Source organism: Myiozetetes cayanensis, unplaced genomic scaffold, assembly GCF_022539395.1.
Source record: "Myiozetetes cayanensis isolate MyiCay16 unplaced genomic scaffold, myiCay2020 scf19, whole genome shotgun sequence".
Lineage (NCBI taxonomy): Eukaryota > Metazoa > Chordata > Aves > Passeriformes > Tyrannidae > Myiozetetes > Myiozetetes cayanensis.
In genome coordinates this window covers 4,437,743-4,459,593 of record NW_026087400.1, presented here as the reverse complement: position 1 = coordinate 4,459,593, position 21,851 = coordinate 4,437,743, and the positions used below count along the sequence as shown (strand labels likewise).

The 21,851-nt window shown below is 50.1% G+C and overlaps 1 protein-coding gene across 17 annotated transcripts in view; it reads right to left on the bottom strand.

Annotated features, from left to right (window-relative positions):
- Positions 1-18,897, bottom strand: part of KCNQ2 (potassium voltage-gated channel subfamily Q member 2) — a 74,727-nt gene extending 55,830 nt beyond the window's left edge. For all 17 annotated transcript variants that reach the window (XM_050313631.1, XM_050313643.1, XM_050313632.1 and 14 more), the window contains exon 1: positions 18,593-18,897. In XM_050313631.1, coding sequence (XP_050169588.1) covers positions 18,593-18,888 — 296 coding nt within the window. In that variant the 5' untranslated portion in view covers positions 18,889-18,897. The remainder of the gene's footprint in view (positions 1-18,592) is intronic.
- Positions 18,898-21,851: the final 2,954 nt, after the last annotated feature.

Sequence of the window (21,851 nt, the reverse complement as noted above, 5' to 3'; positions counted from 1 at the left end):
TGTCTCCCTGCAGGTTTGGCCATGCCCAGCTCCATTCTCTCTCCCACAGTCATGCTCCTTGGATGAGTCTGGAGGATCCCTGAGCATCCAGGTGGGCAGGAAACATGGGTTATGGTCAAAACACCGGCTGGCTCCAAGGCAGGGACTGTCATGGTTTATAAACTTTTTAATAAATCATGATCAAAGGCCTGTCTGGGACAACATTACCAGCTCCTGTGCCTTCTCAGTGCACACAGGTGATGCCTGAACAACTAAGTCACAAGAAAACCTCTTCTCCTGCCTTCCTTCTATTTAGGCAGCACATTTCTAAGAAACAAGAGCAGAATAGGTTCACATATATTTCCTCCTTCAACATCCACCACTTCTAAAATGAGTTTCCACTCCAAGAGCTCCTCCAGCCTTTTGTTCTTGCTCATAGCAGTCAGAGAGCAGAAGCATCATCATCATCATCATCTGTACCCAGTGCCCAGAGCCAGAGCCTTGGTCCAAACCCACGAAATGCAGGAATTTGAGCATAAATGGGTTTTGCATGACATAATCTGTCCCTAGTCCAGCAAAGGATTGTGCATCTTCACACTTAAAAGCAGGAGTGAGCTTAAGAGCTTTTCTGGACTGAAGCCCCAAAGAACAAAAGGCATCTAGAAATACCAGGGAACAGAGATCAAGACTGGAACTCTTACAGTGGGAAAAGAGTTAACTGTAAGGAATTGCCTTTTTTTTTTTTTTTTTTTTACAGGCTGGCTCTAATAATTTAACTTACTCTGAATAAAAGCCTTATTAATAATAATGACTGCATACAAACTTCTAGCTCCAATGTTCCTCTTTGTCCTCATCCAGAATGAATCACTTGGAAATGCTTGTCTGCGTATTCTGCTCACCCTGCACACGCAGCCTCAGAGGAGCCAGATGTCTGGAGGAAAACCCAAAGTATTAATCAAGCCTGTGCACCTGCCAGAAGAGTCTGTTCCTGCTGGGATTCAGTGCTGCTGGGCTGAGGTTTTCTTTCAAATAATTTGGTGGGGAGAAACATATTGATGCAGCTGCAGGAATGGCCCATGAGAGGAGAGGATCCTAAAGCCCACGGTGCAATTAAAGTGCATTGGGAGGTAAATTAAGAGTGTAAAATATTGGACATTTGAGTAATTCTTAAAACATCTGTGCAGGCATTTATTCAGAGCATGTTCATCGATTTTAATGTGAGGGAAAGTTGCTGTCTCATGCAATACCCGTATTATTCAGATTGAAATCTGAGCTCTGCCTCTGTTTCATCCCACAAGGTATTCCCCCAAAGAGCCTCTGCTTTCTCCCCACCTGTGAGGTATCACTGCCAGTGAGTACAGGAATACAAACCTTCCTAATCTAACCTTTATCTCTGTCTGAAGATCAAGTTATTTCTGTTTCTTAAGCCCTGCCTTTCTGCAACACCTCAAGAAAAATAAATTTCAGAACTCAAGGAAACACTGCATGGTTGGAGCATGCAGGAATCAAAATTTCTCTGGCTGAGGTCAAGCTGCTCTGACTGACCTGGGCAAGTCACTTGACCTGACTTAACTGAGCTCTAAAACTGGGTTAAAAGCAAGATGTCCCCATAAAATGTAATGCTGCATCTCATCTAAACATTCCTCGAGGGAATGGGCTATACAAAAATAGGCTCTGGTCTAATTGCAGATAGGAAGATTGTCTTAAATCGTGCAGGGCTGGTTCCCGTGGCAGACAGGAATAGTAGCTGGCTTTTCAAAGGTCTGTCCCAGAAGCAGTAATTCAGCTGGAGCCTGAGGTTTCCTGCCCACGAAGGACAAGCTCCATCTCCCTGAGCTCCTTCAGCTTCGCTTCCCCATCTCTGACTTTGCACTAGTTCTGCAGCTCCAAGAACTACAGCCCCTCAGAAATGAGCATCGTCACCGACAGCCTCTGCAGGCAGCTGCCAGCACAGAGGCTTGGCAGCTCTCAGCAGATGCATTAACTGTCCCACACCCACAGCAGGCAACTAAATGGCTCAAAATCCTACCATGCTGCCCTTAAAAACCTCAGTTTTCCCACACCTCAGCCCATGGTTTGTGCTTCTGTAAAGGCAGGACCCCAGAGCTGTGTTCTCGGGCTCCCTCCCAGCAACGACAAAGGAGAATGACAAGAGATATTGGCAATGGTGAAGGAACTTGGATGTCCAAGACATTTCCCAGGGTCCATCCCCAGCTTCATCCCTCAGTAATTAGAAGACAAGAAAGTGGTTTCTCAGAGTCAGTGGGTAACACAGAAGCAAAAAACACAAGTATTACAAAAGCCCTGCTGATCTAATTTGCTCACCAGTTTGTTTAATTTACCGAGACTTGGAGGAAAGAAAGAAGTGTTTGCAAACTGTCTGTACAATATGCTAAGAGTTGGCAATTTCAACATCTGTTTAGTTTTACCTCTCTTATTCCACTAGTGATCAGGAAGGAGCTCACAGCCGAGACCCAGGAGAGTTTGTTCCCAAAGTTTTGATTTTAGTCCCCAGAAATTGATGACCCCCAAGATGGGTAGAAAAACATACCCAGAGGAATAATGAGAATGCTGCAATCAGCAGGACTGTGTTCCCTCCCATTTACACCAGTGCAAAATAGGAATAACACCCTGAAATCCAAAGGGGCTGCAATGCCACAAGAGAGGCTCCGGCTCAGCTGTGTCCAAACCCTGCGATGCCTGAGAAACACCTGAGTCTGGCACAAGGGAAAATGCAGGATTAGGTCCAACAACAAGAAATAAAAGGCCAGTGGCTGGTTTTGGAGCTCTGCATCCCTTCCCACATTGGTAGGACAGTATGATCCTCCATGGCAGATGATGCTTTCCATGTCTGTGAAGCTGCTCCTCTTGGGATGGGAATGCTTGTGCCAGGAGCAGCACCTGGGCCACCAGCCCTCTGCTCCCTGTAAGTGATGGGGCTAATCTGGCTACTGCTCAGGGAAACTTTGCTGATGGAGGGGGAAATTGGTGGAAAAGGACTTTGAATTCAGAGTTACAGCTCCTGGGATACCCAAAATAGTTCTGTTAGTGGTGAAGTTGACTGGCAGCTGGTGTGATGCTCTCCCTTCCCTGCGGCATAACTGGCTGGTTCAGCAGTTTTTTAGGGCTAAAGAGCACTGCCTTTTTAATGCTGAGCTGTCTGGAGATCCAAGTTTGTTCTGCATCCCTTCACCCTGGGCAGCTCCTCTGGGCTGCCTGTCCACACGGCCCAGGCACTGCTCCCTGTAAGTGATGGGGACATCCTCCTGCCACCACCCATGTCAGCATCTTGTTGGCTCGAGGCAGAGAACAGCCAGCTCGTGACATCTGCACAGACAGTGCCAGCTTTGCCAGGGCACAGCCTCTCTTTGCACCTGATAAATTAATCCCTAGCACCACAGGGCAATTAATCACTTCTATCACCTCTCACTTCTTCCCCGGCTTAACCCAAAAGCCCCAAACATTGGGACAGGGTGGATGGGAGCTTGTGACACTGCAATGCCAGTGTGGATGGGAGAGCAGGTAAGCACAGCTCAGCCCAAGTGCTGAGGTGGCTCTGGGGGGCAGATCCCCATCACCAAGAACCCTTTGCAGAGGGAGAGGCTTCCCAGAGATCTTAACACCCCAGAAAGTGGAGGAAAGCCATGAAGCTACTGGATGAAATAAAGGTTACCTCAAGTTAGTGAAGGAGCCTCATTTGAACTGGGAAGGTTTGGGGGGCTTGTTGCAAGCAGGGTTCAGCATGTGTAGTTCAGGGCATTTTTGCTCACCTGGATACTTGCAAAGAAGGTGACATTGCCTCATCCATAGCTCCCCCAAGACCTCCATCAGTGGAAGAGGGGAGGAATGATGGGTGTCCCTGCAGTGTAGCAGTTCGCCGGTAAGCACAACCTTTTAATTTCATTTACGGCTACATTACCCAACCAATTCCCAAAACCCATGCCTGTCCCTCACTGCTGCTCATGGCTATGAACCACCAAGACACTGGCAGATGGGGATCAGGCTCAGACCAGCACCAATTAGGTGGTGAATAAACCTCTAAGGCAATAGATGAGACTCACACGATTGTCCTGTCTCGCTGCCTCCCTGTCTCTACCTAATATTTGGACCCCTTGGCCAGTTTTCATCAAATTTGCCAAAGGATGGAGAGCCAGTGAAAGGCAGCAAAGAGGAGAAGAACCTCTTTTCCTCTGCTTTTTCCCCTTGGAGGAGGCTGCCATGTGAGCTCGGCGGGGTTGGCACACGGCAGCCAGGCTGGGAAAGCCACGAGCTCCCAGAAACCAGCTCCCCCAAGTTCCCCCGCACAGCAAATGACAGGTTTGTTCCCTCTACTTATTTCCCTGTGCCAGTAAACACAACAATAAATAGCAAGCTGCAGGAGGCAGATGATTGTGTGGTGAAAGGTGGAAAACATCTAAAAATGATTTAAGGCAGGGAGGAGAATAGGAAGAGAGGGATGTGGATTATATTCTCTGAGGAGGAGGAGGAGCTGTTTGGCTGGTGAAAGGCAGCAGAGGCAGGGAAGATTTTCCTGCCCACCCTGCAGTTCTTTGCTTCAGGTTATGCTCAGGACCTCTGTGCAGGTCCCTCTTTGCAAAGGTGGGTCCCCAGACCCAGCCCTGACATGGGGCCCCACCAGCTCCAGCCCTGAGATGGCAGCAGGGGCAGTGCTGCAGGTCTGGACCCTTTAAAAACTCCTAAGGAACAGGGACACAGGGCATGGACACATTAAAGCTGAAAAGAAATTATCTAGCTGCCATTTCAACACGCTGGTAAATCAAAGTCGATGTAAGCCATATGCTCTGCTGGGAAGCATCCATCTCGTTGCCAGGGAAACATCCTTCCCATTTAAAATGGCAGGCAAAGGCTTGTAAAAACCTGCTTTTAACCCCCTTCTCTCAGGCACACTCCAAGTGCCCCAGCAGCTCCCCCAGCCCTGCGGCATCGTGCTGTACTCCTGCCTGGGAGAGCTGCTGCAGCTTAACCTGGGAACAGGAGAAGGAGATGATGCCTCTCCATGAGGTCCAGAGGGAATCAGATCCAGCCTGACAACAGTGAGACGCTGCATCCAGTTCCCAGCTCACTCTCAACCCCTCTCAACCAAATACAGGGGACTGATCACCTGCCTGGGTCACATCAAGCAGTTCCACTCAAACATACAGAGACGTGCTCAGCTGTGGGGCAGGACACTGCTGCAGCGAGGGAATAACCAACAGCAGGACCAGGGTTCCTGCTGCTCAAACACAGCCTCCTGCAAAGCAGCAGGTACCACCCGACTCCTTACAAGCAGTGAGCACGGATCTGACCTTGGGAATTACGGCAATCCGCAGCCAGGACTGCAGGCTCCCAGAAACCACGATAAAGCAGCTGCCTGGAGTCTGCAGCTGGCTCTGGGTCTCCTGCTCTGCATCTGCACCTCCTCCTTGCTCCCTCTGAGCCAAAGGTGCAGCCCTTGCTCTTGAAGGCTGGTTTGCCGGGGTCTCTGCCAGCTGAGGGAGGAGGAGGAGGAGGAGGAGGTGGGGGTGTGGGAAGGGGCTCTCCCAGAGCACAATCTGTAATTGGGCATCACGGAAGTCACAGCTGCAAACACTTTTCAGCCTATTAACACTAATGAATTTGCATGGGATTTTGTGTTAAACAGAAGACAAAACCACTGATCACGTGGGTACTGGGAAGATGTTACTTCTCTTTGTTTACCTATGACTTCAGTTTCTCATGATTTTTTTACCCCATAGAACCACGGAATGGTTTGGGTCAGAAGGGACCTTAAAGATCATCTCATTCCAACCCTCCTGCCATGGGTAGGAATGCCACTCATTAGACCAGGTTGCTCCAAGCTCTTTCCAACCTGGCCTTGAACACTTCCAGCCACCCCCCCCCTTTTTTTTTTTTTTAACTCTTCTTATTTGTTGTAAATCCCACAAGCAGATAAAGCCAAAATCAGCATTTTCTATTCTGATAAGTAACTGTGCTTTAACAACCTTTATAATGGAGATCAGAGACAATATTTAATAATTCAAAGCCTAGGAAGGCCTGATGGGACAAGGATACATGCTGTCTGTATGGGAAATGGTTATTGCAGCTGGAGGAGGGACAGGCTAGGGTTACAGCCTGGGGAGCAGGGATGCTGGATTTCATGCTGCAGGCATCCTGTGTCACTGAATTCCTCCGTACCTCAGCTCCCAAACTTGAAAAGAAGGTAATGATTCCCCCCTGCACACAGGGGCACAGCTGAGATTAAGCCCAGGCACAGCTCAAGCAACCCATAAATCCTTCTGGAGTAGAAAAAAAGCCTGGCACAAAACCACTGCAAAGCACACCAGCAACCAAGGCTCCCCATGGACCAGAGCCAACACAGCATCTTAGATGACAGCACAAAGCCACCCGGGAGCCGGCAGGAGCAGCATCCTCCGGAATGTGACACCAGGGTATGCCCAACACCACAGCTAAGGTGTTTGTCCTCCCCCCCCTCAACAGCTCAGGGAAATTGCAACAGTCCTAAATCCCTTTCCCGGACGGTAGCTTGGCTCCTGACCCAGCGGCAGACGCCGCAGCACGAATCCCCCACCAGGGCATCCTGCTCCCGCCAGAGCGGGGAAGGAGTCACCTTCACTCGGCGGCACCGGAGCCAAATCTCCCCCCGCCACTCGTCAGCCGGCTCCCAGATACGCTCGGGCTGTCTGGGAATTATGTCACCGGGCACTGTAAATATCAAATGGCCCTTTTGCGATCCTGCACGCTCCTTCCCACCTCCTCCTTGGCCCAGAGCCCCGCGAGTGGTCTGTGCCGTGCGCTGAGGACACCGGCAGCGACAAAAAAGCGATGAATGGGTGATAGCCAGGTAGTATTGGGAGTTACAGCATCACCAGCCTGCTGCTAAACCAGAGCAGGAGGAGCTCTCCACCCTGGTTGTGTAACCCGGCCTCACAGGACATTCCCCATAATTAGAGGGCCTTTCCCTGCAGTCCCACGGGAGCCGTATTCTGAATTCATGAAAGGATGCTCAGAGCTGAGCTTCCTCTCTAGCACATTTTTTTCAGTCTTCCCTAGAAACAGCAAAGAGCAAGAGGAAGCAGGAAGGAGGAGATTAAAAAAAAAAAAAAAAAAAAGTTTAATTAATCTCCATTTAATTCCTGCTGCCTGTTAGCAAAATGGAATGTAAGTGAGCAACCCCATCAGGTCTGTGCTTACATCCCTGGGTTCTACCAGCCCCTGTGTTACCCAGGTGGGGTTCACATCCCACAGGCCCACCGCAGCCAGCAAGGGAATGCTGTCACAGGGTCAGGCTTGGCTCTGGCCACTTTTCCCAATACATCCCACAGGGATGTGGCTGCAGACTAAAGAGTCACAGATAGGGAGGCAATTCATTAGCTTCATTAATTCCTCTGGGTGTCTTAATAGCCATCAGCTCCCATGTGGGGAAGAGGCAGAAGAGCACGGCTAGGGAGAACTGAACTCCTTTTGGAGGCTCAGCCCATTTCTCTTCAGAGGGCAGGGATATGGGCAGGTGCTCTCTGCCAAGCACACACCCACAGCAGGCTGTTTGCTCTGCAGAGCATTTGCAAAGAAGGGCAGCAAAAAAGGCAAGTTAGGTGGAGGTGCTCCCCAAGTTCTTACACATAGATGAGTCAAGTCCAGGCAACGTCAAGCCCTGAAGGACTAGCAGGTCTCCTACATCTGGCTTTTCAAAAGCACAGGGTGAAGACCTGAGGTTGGGATATGTCTCACCCACTTGTAGATGTCTACAGTAAAACAGTGGGACAGACACACCCTTAGAGTCCCATTCACTTGCCTTATTTAGAGACTGATTACCTTTCCCTATGCTCAAAACCTGAAATCATTCCTTCCATACTAAGGTTGGTTAAATGTTCACTAATTTAAGTTTCAGATCTACATGGTGTTAAACCTGAGAGAGGGCAGATTTAGATTAGGTATTTCAAAGAAATTCTTCCCTGTGAGGGAGGTGAGGCCCTGGTACAGGTTGCTCAGAGAAGCTGTTGCTGCCCCATCCCTGCAAGTGTTCAAGGCCAGGTTGGACAGAGCTTGGAGCAACTTGGGATGGTGGAAAGTGTCCCTTTCCACGGCAGGGAGGGTGCAGTGAGATGATGTTTAAGGTCCTGTCCAACCCAATTCTATGATTCTGTTTATCACAGACTTAGATGGGAGATCTACTGATTCCCAGACCAAGCCTCAGCAGCTCACTCTGTGCCATTTAGCACAACTCGAGATGCTCCCACCACCCACAAACACTCATCAGGCAGTGCAGGCTCAGGGCCTGGAGGGGCAGCTCAGAGAAGGTTTCAAATTACATTTGATTTCTGCTGCAGAGAAGAAAAACATCATCAGCAACAAAAGGTCAGTGCAGAAATTCTTCCTACCCCTCATTAGCTGATATGATTAGTGAGAAGCTGCTAATTAAGAACAGCATTAAAAACATTTAGATGTTTGAGGACAAAAATGTGGAGAAGAAAAATTCAGTGCAAAATTCTCATAAATTACAGAGAGAGAGCTCAGGAAATTCCCCTTCTCTTTAGGTCTATTTCCTTCCTTACAGGAATAGCCATAACTAAGAAAAAGACAACCACAGTGATGTGCATCCCCTACCCACAACAACCAAACCACGAGGTCACATTAACCAAGTTTCTCTAATGCTGATGCGGATTAAATGCTTCATTCCCTCAGGCTGTGGAAACAGAGCCCTCATGAAGTGCCAGCAATTGAGTTCAAGACATAATGACATGAGGACTTGTCCCTCTGGCTCAGGGTGATGCTTAATTGGGTGTGAAGTCAGCTTTTGGATGCACATTGCCATCAGCACACTGGCTTCTCTGCAGCTCCCCAGAGAGGTGTTACGTGACGGGCTCTCCTTCACCCCCAAATTGATATGCAGCAAGGCAGCAAGGCCACCACACAACCAAGCCTGTGAAAAGGCCCATCCTGGGAAAAATGACACAACAAAATTCCTGCAAACCTGGCAGCTCCAGCACTGGCAGTGTCTCCGAGGAGCCCGTCCACATTTGCCCATGGCACCTCCACTCCCTGCTCTAACACCACCAGGAAATCACAGCCACTCAGTATCTCACCTCTCCTAAGTAAGGAAAACCATAGTGATCAAAAACCCAACAGCATCAGGAAATCAACCTCTGGGGAGGAAAGAGGTTCCAAATCACACCTACCCCTCTGTCATGAGCCACCGTAGAGCAACAGATGCTCCTGGACGTGGACACCCAGCCCTCTGCATCCCTACGAGCTGCACAACCCTGAGATGGACAAATGTCCCACCCATGGAAGCTCCTACCCATGCTCCAAATGGCCATGCTCCTTCAGCCAGGAGAGACGGGATCAGCAGCACGGACCTTCCAAGCGATGGATCCAGTTTGAGGGTTGGTTTTGCTGCTCATTCAAGCCCGGAGTCTTTATATAGAGTCAGGGCAGGATCCAAAAGCGGAAGAGAGACACCCACTCCCGGGGAGTGTAACACACACGCTGAAATAAATAGCTCCCTGCCTAAGGAGATGACTCAGGAATCTCACTAGTCCTCAAAGCACGAATCATTGCTAATAAACCCCAGAAAACTTGGAGGAAGGCCCAGCAAGAGGTTAACTGGACACGATGTGGCATTTCCAGACTTGCCAAGACATAGAGGAAGAGGAAGGATGAGTAACCACAGAAACAAACCAATGTCCAACATTGACACAATGGGTACACCAGCCTAAGCCCTTCCTGTAGTCTACCTGCCTCAAGACCAATGAGTTGTCCTCGTTATTGGGGAGAGCTTTTGTTTTTCACTGCCCCACCTGGAAGCACTCAGGCTTAACCACCATATGGCTTGAAGTGGCAGGAGGCAACACAGCCTCACTCCCTGTTTGTCCAGCTATAACATACAGATATTTATGTTCACCTCTTTTGCTCCCCTCTTGAGTGAAAGATGGAGTGCTCTTACATCCCTTATTACATTCTTCAGATCAGGTAAGGAACCTCCCAGCAAGCATAAACTCAATTAATGGCCGCTTCGAGACTCTGGGCTGTGCAAAAGCCCATAAACATGCAAGAGAAAGTCTCCCAGTGCTGTCATTTTGCTGCCACATATAACACTCGAATGGGAGAAAGTCAATAAGACCCATCCACAGCCTGCATCTGTAATGAACAGCGAGATCACAGCAAACTGCCCCACCGTGGGTGATCCATGTCCTTGGGAAGATGTGCCACCCTCATCCTCCCAGCCCAACATCAGCTCTGCTGAGATCCTCAGACCACAGGGTTTCCCCCTGAGATGGGCTGGCCTGTGTCTCTGACAGTCTGCTGTAGGCAAAGCCAACCCCAGCCTCCTTCCTGCAAACCCAAGGAGCACAAATAGAAACCAACCTACCAATTCAGAAGAAAGGAAGATGACAGGAAATACTGTTAAAAAGAAAAGTGGAGCAAAGGTAACATTTACCAGCAGTGCTCCAACTGATTCATGCCTTTCATCTCTTCTGACTGTTCAATACACCAAGCCTTATAGCAGGGACTGGCTCTTTTTGACTGGATGCATGAAACAGAGGCTTGTAGACTTCTCCTTCCATTAGGGGTGCTTGCACACTGATGTAATATTAATAGAGTATTATTTTCCTCTTTCTATTCATTTCAACAATTCTTTGATTGAATTTTTTTCTTTTGCACCCCATATTAATTTTTCCCACAAACCACATCAAACCAAAGCTGCAAGAAACACACACAGCAGGTACCCAGACACTCACACAAGAGACAGAAGAGGTGTACCTACACGAGTCACCTTTGAGTCAGGATTTCTGCTAGCTTTTTTTTTTTTTTCATGGGCATCATATTAACTTCATAGAGAGTGACAGCCCAGCTGTGGAAGCTGTGTTAGGATTGTCTGCCCTGCTGTGCTCATCCGTTGCAGTGCGTGACAGCAGCTCCACTGCCACCCCAGCCGTATTTTGCTGTGACACTGTCACCTCCCCGGGCTGGCAGAGCTCTAAATGAGAAAGCAGGACTTCCAGGCAGATCAGTCTTTGTTTACAAATGAGGAATTTGTGAATCTCTGGGAAAGACCCTCCGGAAGGCAAAATCTCTGCCTCTTTCAATTCCGTCCTGAAGAGACCAAGCACCAGCCACGATGAACTGCCAGGATCCTCAGACGGAAAGAGGCTGCCTCCTAACCCAGTCATTCCCTCTGCCTGTCCTCTTATTTCTTTTCCCTGTCCTACCCTCCCACAGGAGGCATTAAAAAAGGAGGATCTCTGAAGGAGGTCTGACCACTGAGTGCTCCTCTCCGAGAGCCAAAACTCAACTGGAGCTGCTCAGGAACTACAATCAGTATTAGCAAGGCTTGATTACTTTCTGATTTCCCCTGAGTCTTGGGTTGCAGGTCTGCAAGAGTTGATCAGGGTTTACTACAATGGTTCCTTTCTCAAACGTGGCTGAGTAAACGTGGATGTCAGATCCTGATCATCCCATTTCCACATGGATCAGCCTCATCTCTCACCTTGACCTTCCCTGGCGAGGTGTCCACAGTGTAGTTCTGGCTCTGAACACCCCAGTTCCTATTGGGGCTGGAGGAAGGAGGTGGGAGATGCCTCAACTAACTCCAGTTTTCAGCTGGAAAACATTCCAGGCTCTGTCTTCTCTCCTCCTTGTTTGGACTCATCCCACCCAACTCTCCCCCAAGGTGTGCAAGGGAACTTAGGCTCTCTCTGCCATCAGCAGAGAGAGTTGGGCACCTCCAGAAACCTGCCCACTTTATCCTGCACTGAGTCTCCTATGGGATTTCCACAGGATTTTCCAGGAAATCCAGCTTGTATCTGAGCATCACCAAATTCAAGCTCAAAGCCCACTCCACCTGAAATGACCGGACATTTTAAGTCCCGAAACAAACCAAGTGACTGATCAGTCACAGGGCTTGCAAAGCCAAGGCTGATGCTGTGCTCAGCAGCCCCAGTGACTCTGATGTAGCTTTAAATCACCTCCCCAGAGCAGCAAGAGCGAGAGGTGAGAAGATTTCAGAGGTGTTCTTGCTTCTCACGCCTTGGAAAAGGCTGTCCCTTGGCATCCGATCCACTAAAAAAAAAAAAAGTCACTGGATGGATGTTTACCAACACCAAAGTTTTCCACACATCTAAAAGGCACATTAAGAGGACTGGAGTGGTGCCAAAGAGAGACCAGAGAGTTCTGGAGGAATGCTCTGCCTTCCCTCAGTTATTGGCAGGTAGACAGTCAAGAAGCCCTGGGGCTGTAATAAAGCAGCTCTTGCCATCCTGGTCTGTACCTTGTAAGAGATACTCCCCATCAAACACTGTAAGTAATTATTTCAGTGCTTCAGAATAATTGCACATGACGCCCCCAAAACACCTCCACAGTGAGTGTCACAGGAGGCTGCATTTGCAGTTTACCCAGGAGAAGGCCAGGAGAGCCAACCGGGGAGCTGAGGTCCCAGCAGATGAGCTGAACAAGTCAGATCAAGTGTCACACAACTTGTTCTTACTGGAGAAAACTTGTTCTTACTGGAGAATATTTACATTTTTAAATTTTTCAATTTTTTTCAAAATTTACATTTTACAAATTTTACAATATTGAATGGGTAGATGGGCACATCCACCAAGGGACCACATTTACACACCTACTCCTGCAGTCCGGGTGGGGCCATCTTTTGTCATAGGTGACTGTCAGAATAGCCCAAGTGTTTTTTTGTCTTGCAACCTGATTAGGAGCCATTTAAACATACAGTGGTGAAGGACCCAGCTGTAAAAGCCAAACCACTGTGCTCACCGTCCTTCTGCACCACCTGGTTTTGCTGTCACGAGCTCACTAGTCAGATCAGCTCTCATCACAGGTCCCATCTAATACATTCAGGACACTCAGTTTAGACCACCACAACAATCTGGTTTTGCAACGTGGTTCCTTTTGTACCATCAGATGCTAAAAGTCATTGCATTACTCTGAAGTGCTGGAGTGTAGTGGTGGAGACTGCTCTGTTGCACTGTGAACAGGGCCCTCACAACAGCAGGGACAGGCCACAGACAAAGTTTAATCCTTTGTAGGAATCACTCCCCACCTTTCTCAGCTCTCCTCTATCTGTTCCACAGGACGTCACATAGCAGGAAAAAGGACTGGCACATCTCACCACCACCACAACCTAAAGAGGAATCTGTTCCTCAAGAACTCAGAAACCAGCTAAGCATTTGGGCTACCTTAACAGGGATTATGCAGGGCTAAGTGTTTGCTACCTAAATTCCATAAGTCAAACACTAAACTTAGGTGTTTATTCTTGCTGTAAGCACCACAGGTGCCTAACTGACAGGCAAACCCTCTGCCCTGCCAAAGGAACCACAATGTCTCACCCTACTGATGTCCCTTCCTTCTGCTGCAACGCAAAAAAAATCAAGAAACCTGATTTTTGCTAGCTGCATCTCTTTAAGCAATGCCCATCTTCCCTCCAGCACATGATTTAGGGCTAGCTTTTTGGGTTATTTCCTCTTATAATAAATAATAAATTGAGCCGTGGCAAGACTCATCTGGTTGAGTGAGGTTTGTGCAGCACAAAAAGGAGGTCACCCAGGGGATCAGCTTGTTTTTCGCTTCCTTAATGTCAGTGTGGGGTGAGTGTGACGCCTGGAACGTGACACATTAAAGCGACTGAAATCAGGTTGCTCCCACCAAGCTCTGACTAAGCTGGAGAGGAGCTCGTGAGGCTTCACACTGCGAAGGTCTCCCTGGCCCCTCAGGAGGACACAGCCACACCTCAGGAGGGCACCAGCGCTGGAGGTCAAAGCCCAGCACATCCACTAAGCTCAGCACCTGTGGGAGATCCGCACTGGCTCCTTCATCCCAAGGACTCAGCTAGGAGGTGGGAAGGAGGATCCAGGAGGTCCCTGTACGTGACTGGTGGATGGGCTGAGTTTGGTGCCGTTGTGCCTGCCTGCAATAACCCTCTCTGCAGGTGAGGGCTTGCCATGAACCGCCACTCCTCCGAGTTTGGAGGTGGATAACTGAGAATGCCAAACTGCATTTACCCCAAAGTTCTGATGTCAGAGATCATCTGGGAACGGATCTGCGCGAAACAACCACGTCCTCGTCAGTCCCTGAGGAGAGGGAGGAGGAACAAAAGAGGCCACCCCTGCACTGAGAAACCCTGGACCTCCAGGGAAGCAACTGCGTCCCACCGTGCCAGCTGTGGCCATGCCAGGATGCAGCACAGGCAGGAGACTCTCTGGAGAGAGAGGTGGCTTGTGACTGGGTTAAAAGAGAAGAACAAACGGGATGGGGATGGTATAATGAAATTTTAAGAGAATTAGACAGGGAGGAAATGTTCTTCCTTATTATAATTTAAGTCCGTGCACTTGCTTAATTAACTGAATGTATGGTGCACAGTATGCAGATAAAAAATGCACCCAAACTATTTTTAACACAGTTAAAAAGGCGCACTAGGGTTGTAAATTCTAAGTAGGAAATGCAAGAATTATGTGGGTTCCTGAGCACACAGCTTTAAAAGTGCCTGATGCAGTCTGTTTTTCTGCCACTGCCCCAAATCCAGTCCCCTCCTCTCCAGAGACCAAACATGAGCAGCTCACCCACGGATCAGCAAATGGGCTTCCAGACACATCAGGCTATGGAGGTGCCCACTGCAAGTACCTTGCTTAGACTGGCACAGAACACAGTGATCCCTCCTGAAATAAAATGGCAGGTAGGGATGAAAAATCACTTTCCAGTATTGCAGTCCTTCCAACTCAGCACCTCTGAGCACAGGACAGGTTAAAGTAACCAAGGTAAAAGGGCTAGAAGGAGGGAAAAATAAAAACTTAGATTATTCAAAGAAATAAAATTAAATCATTTTGGAAGCCAAATGCTTCCTTGTGCACAAAACTGCCTCAAGATCTGAGTGAGTGCTGCTGCATCTCAAAAATCCTGGTCTGCTATTTAGGTACAGCTCAACTTTTCAAGTTTCAGCTCAGCCTTTAACAGAATGAGGCCACGTGCTGCATCGTTAAGGATCTGCCAAAAAAAAAAGAAAAAAAAAAAAAAAAGAAGACAAAAACCCACACAAAACAAACAAAGAAAAAACCAAACCCCTCCAAAAAAACAAAACGAACAAAAAAAAACAAACAAAAAAGACACACCCAAAAGCAAAACAAAACAAAACAAAAACAGGAGGGAGGAATAGAAAAGAAAGATGATGAGAGAAATAGCAGATAATGAGATAGGGGAACCAGAGTCCACCTCCAGCCACGCTCAAAAATGGGGCCCACCAGGCTCAGCTGTCCATGGGGTAATGCAAAATATATATTACATATGATCTGTATACACACAGCACCCATGAGCAAGTCACCCAGTTGTGTCAGTGTGGGAAGAGCTATTAGGTACAAAAATGAATCCTAACACAGAAACATAAAACTGTGCTTTTGCTCACAGAGGTAACAGCCCTTTTAGAGAGGCAACATTTGAGATGAGACCACATTAATGAGTTTGGGGTTGGGGGTGGGGGGGGATTGGGGGAGTTTCCCTGGTTTGAATTTCCCTGGTTCCTTATGCATGAAATGGTGAGGAGGAGAATGAGTGACAGCAGGAAGAGGTGGAGGAATGAAATCAGATGGATTGGATCTGGGATGCAGCACTGGAAACAAATACAACCTGCACGGGTATCTCAAGGCAGAGCATCGATCAATTGGTGCAGAACCAACCCGGGAGATGGGTCTCTGCAGACAGGCATTTTTACTGACCCAGAGACACCTCTCATATTTATTAAAGCATCTTCATGCTGGGAGAGTCCCTGCAGTTTGTGTCCTGGCACTGGGTGCAGGGAGCAGCCTGAGCAGCACAGTGGCCCCGGAGCAGCTCCACACCGAGAAACGCGGCTGGGTCTATAAGCATCTCTACAAGCTAAAAACCCAACCTTGCAGTGTCACAAATTCATTCACACTGGAAATAGCTCCTAAAGCCTCCTGTAAGAAAGTCCTTGTGAGCAGCAGGAGCAGTGAAATAGGGGTGCTGGCAGATAGGGGTCGGAGTGGGGACCTGGGGTCTGACTGAGCCCCAGAGAGTAGCAGAACAGGGCACCCTCATGCACAGCCTTTTTCAGGACTCCCATTCCTGCAGCATGGAGGCTAAAGGTGCTTTTGTGCTCAAGGCTTTGGCACAAAATGGGGTTTGGGGCAGGAGCAGACAGAGTGACCCCAATAGCACAGGTAGGGCACTGCACCGGCCATCGGGACATCGGGCTGGTTCCAGCTCTTCCATACAAACTTTATGACCTTGAGCCAGTCTCACCATCCTCTCATATCTTCAAATATGCAGCCACTAAGCTTTTTATCTGTCCTGCCTGTCTGGATTACAGACTTCCAGCTACAGAAACCCAGGAAAGCCCCTCCCTGCCCCATTCCAACACTCACAGACCCGACACAGGCCATGCTGGCCTCAGCAAGGGCTGGTAACTGCTGCATGAGCTTGTCCTGGGGACTTTGTGGGAACTTTTCCAAATCCTTCAGCTCTTTAAATAACGAAACAGAAACTACCAAGGCTAAACCTATCGTATGTACAGTTCAGAAGACCAGAATCCATATAACTTCCCAGTACACCATAAAAAAAAAATAATTATATCTCTAATGCTTCACAGACGTTGGTGCAATTACCATTTCAGCCCTGAATTCAGCCTTCCTTTCCCAGCAGGTGCATAGGTGGGGATGGTTTTCAATGGTTCCATGTGGTATCACAGCAGATTCAAGTAGAGCCACGAGCCCAGAAGAAACACAGCTGCTTGGGCTGGGAGAACCGATGGGCACCCCAGCCTGGCACTGGGAACAGGTCTGTTTGGGGTGACCCTGCTCCTGCCCTGGGAGCACTCCTGGCTGCCCAAGCAAATGCCACTGCAGAGAGCCAATCAGGTCAGAAGTTAAGATACAGTAGCTGAAGAAGCCTAAGTTGTTTATAAAGCTCTTACAGTCAGGGCTACCCCTGCCGCTTGTCATTGGGTTTTCAGTCCCTTCCATTTCTGGCACTGCCACCCCAGTGTCCCAGTCTGGGCTCTCACCTGTATTTCACAGCGTACAGGGCACGTTGCACAACATCCCCATCCCTGGCACAGGGAAGCTCCCAGCTCACAGCGTGGATGCTCGGCCCCTCCACACGATTCTGGAAGGTTTTGTGACATAAACCACCTCCAGAGGATGGCCAGGAGCATGAAGGATGCTCAGGATGCCCAGCACTGGACTCCTCATCGTAACTGCAACTGAGCTCCACAGATGCTCTCTGTTCTCCTCTCCCATTTCCCTTGGGGCACAAGATTCCCCCAGGGACCTCAACTTGCTGCAGTGCAAGGAAAAGCTCCCCTTCCCACCCAGCCAGGATCTCACCTCTCCGACTGGTCCCACCAACACATCCCTGGAAGGCCTCAATGTACAAAATGGCTGAGGACCAGAAAGCACATCCCAACTCCTTATCTTACAGTAACCTAACACCAAAAGGATGGCGGGGCCCAAAAACCCTCCTGCCGGGGCTGACAGAGGCCCTGGCCATGATGAAAAACACAGAAACAAAAAATACCAAACCAACCACTGACACCGAGGGCATGAGCACCACAGCCTGAGCCCAGGCCTGCAGAAGAGCCTGGTGGGACTGTGGAAAGTCCCAGAGGGAAGGGAGTTGCAGTAACACAGCAATTTATCTTGACCCTTTGCAGTCCTGGGAACAACGGGAAGTCATCTGCCCTCCTATGCAGCAGTGCCTCAGAGATGGGCATCCTTCTGCCAAACGCGGGTCAACTGGGCCATTTCTGCCTAAAACCCGGTGCCAGGGGCGGGATGTGCACCCAGGGATGCTCCTTTGTTTACCGCTGGGCGCTGTGCAGGCAGGGAGCCCTAGACACTGATTAGCATTTCTTTCTAGACACATCTCCAATTCAGCCGCTTCCCACGGGGGGACAAGAAATACCTCCAGAACCCTGAGCAGAGCCCCAGAACCAAACCCAGCCCCAAACCCTCCGCAGCCACCCAACAGGCAAAGATGGGGCCGGGGAGGAGAAAGGATGCTGGGGGGTGGGGGGGAGGAGAGACAGTGCCTGAGCAGAGCTTTTTGTTCCTCTGCTCTCAGCATTGCTATGGTGATTTCAAGCAAGACGGAGGAACAGTCGCTACCCGTCACTCCCGCTGCTCCAACCCCCTGCACCGACCGCATGAGCAGCCCCTTCCCCCGCAAGCAGGAGCGAGCAGGGGGGAACAGGGGCCGGTGCATCGCACCTTTCCGAGAAGTCACCCGCCAGCTCTGCAGGGGCACCTTCTCCCCCTCCACCCCCTTCCCCGCATGGCCATCGCCGCCTCCCGCCCCGTCTCCGAGCACCGCCTGGGCTGGGGCGAGGGATGCGGGATGCGGGATGCAGCGGTGGCCCGGCCCGGCGGCCCTATTGCTCTGGAGGGGGAGAGAGGCTCAGCCTCCGCCCCCCGCAGCATCCCCCGGGGCTCCCCAGCCAGCCCTGGCACCCGGCATCCCCTCCCCGCACCCGCTCTGCAGCTGGAGCATCCTCCCTCCTCGGCGCATTTGGGGGGCTGGGAGGGGTGGAGGAGGGCAGACCGAACCCGAGGGGAGTCTCTGCCATCAGGTTTGCCCCCCACCCTTTTTTACTCACACGTATGCGTGGTAAATGAAAGCCCATCCCCGCGGTCTCTCCAGCACATTGTAGAGGAAATTCTGCAGCTTGCGGTAAAAAGCATTCCTTTTCGGGGGCTTCCCGCTGCCCGAGACCCCGGAGCGGGGCTTGCTGAGGATGCTGCCCCTCTTGGAGCTCTCGGAGCCGGCGATGAGCAGCGCTCCGTCCCGGCTGGAGTCCGGGGCGCCCGGGTCCAGCCCCACGAAGCCCACCTTGAGCTTCTTCTCCGCGGCGGGGCCGGGGTAGACGCCTCCGTTGCGGGATTTCTGCACCATGGTGGCGGCGGCGGGAGGGCGGCGGGGCCAGGGGGCGGCGGGGCTCCGGCGGGGCTCCGCCCGCGCTCCCCGCCGCTGCTCCGCGCCCGGCGCAGCCGAAGCCGCAGGAGCCGCTGCAATCGGCTCCGCCAGCGCCGCCCCGCCGCCGCCCGCCCCCTTAACCCTTGGCATCCCCGCCGGCGGCAGCCTCTCCCGCTTCCCCACCCCCTCCCCAAAAATCTGGGTTTGCCACCTGGGTTTACACCCACCTCCCCCAAGCCAAAAGAAGAAAAAGAGGCTCCGGCCGTTCCCCACCAAGAAAATCGGGATCTGGCATTGTTTCCCCAAAGGAGTTGTTCCCCCATCCTGCATCCCCCTCTCAAATCAAGGGCATCTTCCCCCTGCCCCCAACAGAATGTCCAGCGTCCCCTTCCCAAGCCAGGCTCTGGCATCTCTCCCCAAACCACCAAGGAGTGGGTTCCTTCTGCAAGAGCCCCAGGGGAAGGGCTGGGCAGCACCCTGCCCATGGGATGTCCGTCCCCATGGGTTCGACATGGCCCCCCCTGGCAGCGGGTGCAGACATTGCTGCAGCTTCCCGGGAAGGACCCAAACCGTATCCCATCTCCACATGGACACTCACGTGCTCACCCTCACCACGAATCCCTGTGTGCAAAGTCATTCCCTTTCTCCAAGCTTCCTGAAGGTTCAACCTACCACCTTAGGACTTGGAAACCTAATTTCGGCTTCCTTTATGCCCTGAAACCCCACCGTGATGGGGTGGGGTCACTGAGTTGCCCAGGGACCAAGCTCTCAGCATGGAATGTCCACCTCCAGATGTGCTGACCCAAATCACCTCCTTAACACCCCACTGCTTGTGGTCCAGCTGCACCATTGCCTCCCCATGGCTGGTTCTGCCCCAAGCAATACTTCCTTCTGACCTTCCCACCTTCACAGGACTCAGGAGAAGAGAAATAGGCTGCAGAAGCCTGAGATAGGGCAGAGGTACCTGCCCCACACAGTTATCCTCCATGGAAAGTCTTCATTGCAGTGCAATGGGAAGACCTGCTATCAAATAAAATCAAACCCAGGATCATCAGTTCCTATGCAGTGACTTTTCTATCCCCTACAACCCAACAAACCCCAGATAGTTTCTGAACTGCACACTTTCTGCATGTTCTTTGTAAGTAAACAAGGCTTTAGGACAAGATCTTTTTGTCCATAAATTGAATTACAAACTCAGATGGGCTGCTCCTTTCATCACAAATACCTCAACACAATATTCATGGAGAAGCAGCAAAATGGTTGCCCCCAGCTTCCTGGCTGCAGGAACCACCCAGGGTTGTGTTTCATTCCCTCTCTAGCAGAGTCAGCAGTTGGTAAACCAATCCTGACACCCTGTATTGTTGCCAGCTTTTCCTGAAATCCATATTTAAATGAGAAAAATCAACATAACCTTCCAGAGTGCGCTTCTCAAGTCCCGGCTTTTTGATCCTCTCCTAATTCATCAGGACAATCCCACTGACAACTAATGGACAAGAGGAGAGTTGAGATTAAAGCTGCTGCCATTCACTCCCCAAACCCTACCATGAATGTTAAGAGAACAGCCAGCAAGGAGAAGCCCTACATTTTTTATGAACTCTGTGATTCCTGTGACCCATATTCTCTCCAACACATGGCTGAAAGAGAAGCCATCTCTGCAAGGCAGGCAGAAAACTAAAGCTGGGTTAAATACTGGAAAAACAGATCTGCAACTATGTCAGCGAATAAATTACTCAATTCAATGAGGGGCCATTCTATTCATTATTTGTGAACACTTGTAAGATCATTAGTGTTCTTTAATAGGGTGGCCAATTACAAATGTGCCTGGCGCTAATGTACAAAGTGCATTATTATAGATCCAGTGACGCAGTCCCAAAGCAGGAAATATCCCCCTCCATAAAAAGGCCAACAACAAACAGAGGAAGCAATTTTCAATTAACAAATTCAAGATTACTAATATAGTCTGTGAGCCCTAAAGAAGAATCTAAAGTCAATACATTCCTCTTTGCCTAATTAGTTGGTCATTTGCAATGTCTCACTGCAGCACTGCTTTGGGTATCTTGTATCTCTGAGAGCACCAAAAATCAGGAGTGGGGAAGGTAAGGGGTGGGATTTCACCCTTCCCAAGGCATGGATGGGCTGAGGAAAGACACAGTGTGGTTGTAGGCACTGCCAGGGATTGATGCATCACTTGGGAGGGAGGCAAAACCTCAAAGACGAGCAAGGTCTTGTAAGCAAGTGGCATCAAGGATTGCCTACTTATGTAAACAGAGCAGTCCTTGGGAGGTGGAAAAGGCCTCAAACTGGGGGTGGAGATCTGCTCTAGACTCACCCCTTCTTTTTCTTCACCTTGGACTCTCAAGGCATCTCTAACTCCTTCTCTACGGATAATATTCCTTGAGTTGGCACTGCAAGTTGTAGTTGAGTGTTCAGAAGCACATGACAGAGACCCCAAGCACGTGGCTTTCCATTTTCCTCCCCCACACGCCACTCCAGCAGATCACAGGAGCTCTCCCTTGCTCCAGTCTGCACAGTGCCTGGTGAGTTGTGGCCCTGAGAGGAGCAGCAGTCTCTTGGGAACAACTGGAACACAAACACTAATCGAGCTGTGATGTCCTGCACGGAGCCTGCAGCAGGTAATTTTGGAAATGAAGTCAGTTGTGTTGTCACTTCTGCTGGGTGGCAGAAGACAGGACACAGCCATTAACACTGGGAATTAATGAGGTATATAAAAACAGTAGGGGGAAGGTGCTTTTATCTGATCCAAGGACATTATGTCTCCACAAACAAACAGAATACTGAGTCAGTCCTTTGCTTTCAACACTAGTGATGGCTTCAGAACACAAACACCATGGCAGATAGCTTAGACCCTGGAGGTAGGGTGAAATCCATCAATCCATGTTAAGATACAGCAAGTCCATGCTCTGTCCCCTGGCAATTTTTAA